At 45.8% G+C, this 7,462-nt stretch overlaps 1 protein-coding gene across 1 annotated transcript; it reads right to left on the bottom strand.

Moving 5' to 3' along the window:
- Positions 1-1,196: 1,196 nt before the first annotated feature.
- On the bottom strand, positions 1,197-6,955 carry NIFK (nucleolar protein interacting with the FHA domain of MKI67). Its single transcript, XM_083442424.1, has 6 exons — positions 6,750-6,955; positions 5,717-5,845; positions 4,992-5,100; positions 3,364-3,575; positions 2,475-2,552; positions 1,197-1,784 (listed from the first exon to the last, which is right to left on the bottom strand). Exons 1-6 carry the CDS (start codon positions 6,888-6,890, stop codon positions 1,602-1,604), a joined length of 852 nt encoding a protein of 283 aa, XP_083298550.1. The 5' UTR covers positions 6,891-6,955; the 3' UTR covers positions 1,197-1,601.
- Positions 6,956-7,462: the final 507 nt, after the last annotated feature.

The raw sequence follows: 7,462 nt of genomic DNA, 5'->3' as shown, positions 1-7,462 counted from the left end.
CTTTGTATCCCAACTTTCTCTTTCCGAACTCAAGGTGACAGATGTGGTCCTCCTCCTCCTTTAATTCCCCACAAACAACCCTGTGGGTTAGGCTGAGAGGCAGTGACTGGCCCAAGGTCACTCAATGAGCTTTGCATCCGAGTTGTGATTTGAACCCTGATCTCCCAGGCCCTCGTCCAACGCCCTAACCACCACCCATACCATCTTGCCCACCTTGATGAATAATGAACATTAAAACTGTCCCAATTGCCAAGCCATATGTTACTAAGCAGTGGCGCGAGGTGTGCTAAGTAGTAGACAGTGCACCTTTGGGCACACTGTGACAGGTGTAAGAGACGCCACTTTGCTGTCTGCCCCACAACTTACCAGACAAATGGCAGAAATGGTGCCTGGCAGAGTAGTGGTGCCTGGCAGAATAGTGGCCACTGGCCATGCTTGCTGGGCCTGACTGGAGTTGTAGACTGCAGCAAGTTCTGGAGGGCCCCACACCTAGTCTACATGGACTGGAAGCAGCTCTCCAGGGGTTGCAGGCAGGGGCCATTCTCAGCTTTACCTGGAGAGGACAAGGATTGAGCCTGGGACTTTATGCATCTGAAGTATGTGCCCCGTCACTGAACCACTAAAGGTAAAGGTAAAGGGACCCCTGACCATTAGGTCCAGTCGTGGCCAACTCTGGGGTTGCGGCGCTCATCTCGCTTTATTGGCCGAGGGAGCCGGCGGTACCTATTTATCTACTTGCACTTTGACGTGCTAGGTTGGCAGGAGCAGGGACCGAGCAATGGGAGCTCACCCCGTCGCGGTGATTCGAACCGCCGACCTTCTGATTGGCAAGCCCTAGGCTCTGTGGTTTAACCCACAGCGTCACCCTCACTGAGCCACTACCTTTCTTCAATTCTGTATACAGTGGTACCTTGGTTCTTGAACTTAATCTGTTCCGGGAGTCCCCGAAACCGTTCGAAAACCAAGGCGCGGCTTCCAAATGGCTGTAGGAGCTTCCTGCACTCAAGCGGAAGCCACACCGGATGTTTGGCTTCTGAAAAATGTTTGCAAACCAGAACACTTACTTCTGGGTTTGCGGCATCCGGGAGCCGATTTGTTAGGCAACTAAGCCATTCGAGAACCAAGGTACCACTGTACTGGAAACCATTTACATGGCTGATAACCACTGTTTTCAATAATTTAACACACTACTCCAGTGAATTTCAACATTTTTTTATTTGAACTTAATTTCAAATGAATCATAGTTGGGAAAAACAAAATATTCCTCAATAACCTCTTTCTGCTGACAATTTATACATGTTTACTCTTCGGTCATCTGTGACATTTTTTATACCAGCCACACATTTTAGTTAAAATGCTTAAGACAGTACATTTCAGCTCTCCCCCTCACCCAGTAGGTCAGAAATGGGTCCAAGTCGGCAGAATCTAAAACTATTTCTCCTTGTGATCCTGGAACACTGGCTTGTTATACTTAGGAAATAGAGTTTTGATTGGAGATTGATGTGAGGATCAACTATTGTAACTACGCAAGACTTTCTAAAATCAGGACTGCTTGGAAACTCCTTGTGAAATGAATGTGTCCTTTGGCTGAAGAAATAATTTTAAGTTTTGCATTTCCTTTTCGTGCCAGCTGTTTTTCTCTGTAGCTTTGCTGTTTTGGCTTTTTGTGCAGCAGTCTTTATACTTGCAGGTGGTAGTTTGAAAGTTATTTCTTTGTCATCACTATCTTCTGGCTCAGATTTTCGCCGTTCAAGAAACGATGGGGTACACACTGGGGTAGGATCCTGGATATGAGAGATAAGGATGTTGCTAAATTCTGTTGGACCATCACCATGATAAAGGTGAAGGGCATTATCTCAGCACTGCATGAGCAGACCTCTGCTCATGAAACAGAACTTAGCTTCCCTCTCCTGGCGGCTACCAATTTGCTCCCCAGGGTCCCATCCTACCAGGAGATTGCATAAGGGGAAAGAGCTGGTGATGGGATGCAATGAGACAAAATTGAGGCCTGACTTGTGGAAGCAAAGGGAAGGCACAAAATGAACACAAAGGTGTCAGTCTCTCTAGAGGGGTTGTCTGAAGACCAACCTTCCACTCTGCAGAGGTCCAATAATTTTGTTCCTATTTGGCCACCCACACACCTCAAAATATCTCCCAGAGATAGGATCATGACAGGAATTCAATTGACTAAAAAACCCAAACCCTTTCTTACTAGTACCGTGGACGCTCGGGTTGCGAACGCGATCCATGCGGGAATACATTCGCAACCCGCAGTGGTGAGTTTGTGCGGGTTGCGATTCTGCACTTCTGTGCATAGCACGATTTAGCGCTTCTGTGCATGAACGGCTGCCGAAACCCGGAAGTAACCCGTTCCAGTATTTCTGGGTTTCAGTGGGTCCGTAAAAATGCAACCTGAAGCGTCTGTAACCTGAGGTATGACTGTACTCTTTGGGAAGATCAACATTTTAACTTACCTCACTGCTCACAGACACATTCATGCTCGAGTCTGGTTTTGAAAGCTTCTTTTTCTTAATCCGAGGCATTTCAGCGGCCTATGGAAAAGAGGCTCAGCATCAACATGATCCCTGTGCAACCTGCATTTACAGCCAAAATGTCCTTTGTGGACCCCACTGCATTTAGTATGGTTAAAATACCATCCATTTATACAACACACACAAACACACAAAATGGTATCCTACCATCAAAACAAGATTAAAATATTGTCCTAGAATTGTGCCTTTTTCTTAATAAACAATAAAGGGCTACAAAACCCAATTTCAACTCTAGCTTAGTTGAAATCTGTTATGATTGCTTAGGGCCACTTCACACATTGCTTATTTTCAGGTGTTTTTAATAGGCAGACTAGTACCTTGTGGGCTTAACAAAACACATACCAGTTGTAGTTACTTGTGACACATCAGAAACCTGATAGGAAAAACTCATCTATTCTACAAAAGCTTTCCTGCTCACCTGGAAGTAATGGTTACTGACCATCAGAGACTAGATAAGTGGCTGTTTACATGTCTGACCTTAGTTCTTTTACTGGGAGACCAAAATGTGTTAAGAGTGAAGGCTAGACACATGTATCACATAGGTAGGTGACCATCTTTCAGGAAGCTGTAGATCTGTGCTGGATGCATACTGGGTGACAAGCCAGGGTTTGCCTCTGTGTCCTTTGTGAAAAGGCCCAGAGACTCCATTCTTTTACTGAGTAAAACATTCACAGATCTTTCGCTTGCTCAATGGCAATATTTCCATTCATAATCCCTGTTTAAGGCACATACTTTGCAATTAGCACTTGACTTAACAGGTTTGCATGTCAACCTCCATCCCTTTGGGGGAGCGGCCAGGGCATTCACTTACAAAGCCAGGAAAATCATAATCGATTCCCTTCTTAGCCAGCCTTTTCCGCAACTGCCGTTCCTTCTTCAGCAACCGCTGCACCATCTTTGCTTTCTCTTGGGTTGTTCGCCTCCGGTTGTAGCGTTTCACTGCTGGATAGGACGGCTTGCTGAATATTTTCTCACTACCTTTGAACAGGTTTTCACGCACCCTTTCAGGAGGCATAAACTGGCCTGCATCACAAACACGTTACACCAAAAATCAACATGGAAGCCTTGAAAAATGGAGCAGTATTTACCAAAGCATGGAAATCTGAATGTTAAGTTGCGTGTTCCCCAATTATATGCTCTGGATCACTACAAAAGCACTACTCTCAGCTCCCATATCTAAACCGTCCTTTACACCAGGCAGGAATAAAATATTGCTGTGTTTTAGGCTTCTCAGTACACAAGGAGAAGCACCTAGTCACGTTGATCCACCTGCCCTGTCCTCTATTTCTGGCACAGAGTTGTCAGCATCCGGCTGATATCCAATAGCTTTCCACCTTCTCTTACATATGCACTTGGGCTGGCTTCTTCAAAGACTGTCACTTGCAGTGGCATAGCGTGGGTTGTCAGCACCCGGGGCAAGGCAAGTAATTTGCGCCCCACCCCGCTGCACTGTCCCTCCCCCAGATAGTCCCTCGCTCTCTCTCCGCACCGCACCGCACGCCTGGCACCCTCCCCTCCACAGTGGGCGGCGACCCGGCGGCTCGGATCGGATTCGCACAGCCAGCACTGCAGTGTGAGAGAGTGAGTGAGCCAAGTAGGGGCAGAGCTGCGAGTGCGCCCTCCCCAGATGTTGCGCCCGGTGCGGTCGGGCCCCCCCTGCACCCCCCACGCTATGCCACTGGTCACTTGTGTCCACCTAGCTCTCAGAACAATTCTATCATCTGTTGGAATTGAATTATAATTAAGTGGAAAGCGTTGTTTGGCTGCTTCATTAATAGTACTGGGGAGGCTGCCTCACAGAAATTCATCCTGAAGCTATGTCTGAATCTTTAATAAGAGAATTATGAACAAGGTTTTCTCAGGTGTTCAACTCTCCCATCGGTCCAGCTCAGTTAAACTTGCTTGAGAGAACAGAACTCACTAATCCTTTTCTGTTTTCAAGCCAAGAGTCACCATGAACAATAGCAATTCCAATGTACTACAGAGAGCTATGCATTTGGGAGCCACTTCAAAAACACACCACACAACTGTGGCAAGCGCTGGGAAGGGAGGAAATTCCTACTAAGCAGTATGGAATGCCTTTTTCATGCCATTGCAAATGTGGTTTAACAGGAAGTTTCCTGAGAAAGGTGACTGCAGGTTGCACCTTATCTTAATACAGGGTATTCCAGGAGGTCACAGGGCCTTGTGTGTCAATTGCTCTCATTGGGAGAAAGGGTATCTCCAAGTACCAAGGGGGGGAAGACAGATGGGGTGGGGGAAGAGATTCAAGGACTTTGGGAGAAAAGACAAAGTAACAGGCAGGTTTGGGGGACAGTTTTCAGAGAAATGATATTCTGTAAACCAGACTGTGGCAAGGTTTGGAAACCAATTGATGTTACTGCTTCAGAACTGCCACATTCAATTTTCCTTTTGGGCAAGAAACTCATTCATACTCACATTTCAAAAGTCGTTCACCGAAAAGATAGTTGTTCATGGTATCTGCAACAATCTTAGCAACTTCATCATATTCAAATTCCACAAACGCATAACCTTTGCTGCCCCCAGTCTGTTAAAGTTAAGGAGATAAACCTTGAAATACATCTACATGCTAAAATGAATCTGTGCTGAACACTATTTTTTCTTGGTTGAAGGATCTTGGAGAAAAAGGATTTCTGAGCCCGATGAACTACTTTTACTGCAAACATATTTCTTAAAGTAAGACAAATATACAGACATGCCCATTGGTTTAATTTAATGACCACAGGGAGCCTACATGTTAAATTACATACTCTGTGAACCACCCTAAGACCTCTGGGTATAGGGTGGTATATAAATTCAACAAACAAACATTGATATTGTTCTGAAGGCCAACATAAATGACTCCAGAAACTACAACTGCCCGTTGTAAGGAGTGATAGGGCCTGGTTGGAGGGGAAAGAACTTAACTGAAGCATTTTAAGAAGTGTTACCCTTAAGAATATATGGAAAAGTAACAACACACCAGAGGGTCTTTTCTGTGGCAGCCCTCCCACCAGAAATCCTTCACTGCATGGAGGGTAGTTCAAACTTTTCTATTTAAGTTTTTGTGCCCTCCTAGTTCTTCAGGGTGCTGTGAGCTGGGTGTTGATGTTTTACGGTGTTTATAGTGTTCTAACAAGATATAATTCCCCTCCCAATGTTACCTTTTTACTCCTTGAAAGTCGAAGTCTTGTAACTGTCCCAAACTGATCAAAGTATTCTTTAAGTTGTGGTTCAGAAAGACCCTTTGGGATATGGCCCAAGTAAATGACACCAGGTGTCAGCTTCTGATTCTGTAATATATATGAAGGAATTAATTAACATTTCAAAATACAACCTCATGCGCATTGGTTCATTATCTCTGATGATCTCCCTGTGCAGAGCAGTTGCAGAGACATGGTGGTGGGGAGACATAAACATTCCCCGGGGCACAGCCTGAAACTACAAAATGCAGCAGACAGGAGCAGTGCCCAAATAGGAGACCATCTGAGCCTGCTGTTTTGAACTCCAAAATGCTAGAAAAACATGATATAGAAGTAATAAATGAAAAAAACATCAAATCTGCATGATGACAGTTACAGATGCACAGTGGGGTTTAACCTGAAATGCTCTGGGTTGGTAAATGCTGCTGCCTCCTCACAGCATCCTGAACATTGGCACTGTTAAGCATGGATATTTTAAGCCTTTCAACTTCAGTTTCTATTGCCTGCTCTCAAGGAAACACACACAAAACCATTAGGGTGCCTCGGATGAAGGGCGCCATAGAAACTTTCTCAACCTGTGGGTCCCCAGATGTTGTGGAACAACAACTCCCATCACCCCTAGCTAGCAAGGCCAGAGCTCAGGGATGATGGGAGTTGTAGTCCAACAACATCTGGGGACCCACAGGTTGAGAACCGCTGCTCTAGCTTCTGTCCAACTACCACACGCACGTTTGACAGCTACTCCTAGGAAACAAGTGGAGAAATCTAGAAATCTAGGGTCTCAGCATGGCCACAAGGGAGCCACAGGCTGGGGCAGATGGAAGTCGTTGTAGCCCAACATTGATACACCTGGACACCAAATCCCACATCTCCCCCCCCCCCAACTCCGCTTCTTCTGACCCAGTCTTGGCTGGGGAGGGCGGGGTATAAATAAAAAAATTATTATTATTATTAATTATTATTATTATTATTATCATCCTCTTTTCGCTCTCACCTGGGCAGCCGCCTTGCGTACGCGGTGCACTTTGGCCTGGAACTCCTTCTGCCTCTCCGGGTCCAGGGAAAGGAGAGGGGGAGCCGCCAAGGTGGCCGCTGGTTTCGTCGCCTCCACAGAAGAAGAAGACGCCGCCGCCATCGCGCCCACTGTGTGCGGAAGAGAACGCCACTTTCCCACCCCGCACGTGTGCAAACCAGGAAGCGGATGCAGCCTCACGTCATTTCCTCTTGACGAGGGAGTTCCTTTCTTCCTTTCTTGAAAGTGACGTTGATAGGTAATATGAAGATGGATCGAGGGAGGGAACGGCAGCGGCCCCTGCTGGATGGAGAGTGGAACTGCCGCCCCGCTTTATTTTAACCAGGAGTCTGCCGCTTTGACTTTTTTTAGGCGCTTTTTAAAGGTGCTTTCCATTTACTTTTTTTAGTGTAAGCCGCCTTGAGGCAGTTATTTTGAAGGCCGTTAATAAAGCCAGTGATAAATAATAATAAAAGCAGTACCAGCTGTGGAATTGGGAAGGTGGGCACATCCACTGCATTAAATATTCACATTGGTTTTTAATTGCTTCCTTTATTCCTTCTTGTAAAAATAAATACGGAAACATTCCTCTTCTTCCAAGCCTTTGGCTAACTAAGCAATCTATGGCCTTTTAAACTGGGTGGTGTGTCTGTTGGTGGCAGTGTGATTGTGTTGTTTGATATTATTACGTATTT

This window comes from Podarcis tiliguerta, assembly GCF_965153285.1.
Source record: "Podarcis tiliguerta genome assembly, chromosome: 5".
NCBI lineage: Eukaryota > Metazoa > Chordata > Lepidosauria > Squamata > Lacertidae > Podarcis > Podarcis tiliguerta.
This window is presented reverse-complemented; position numbering and strand designations above follow the sequence as displayed.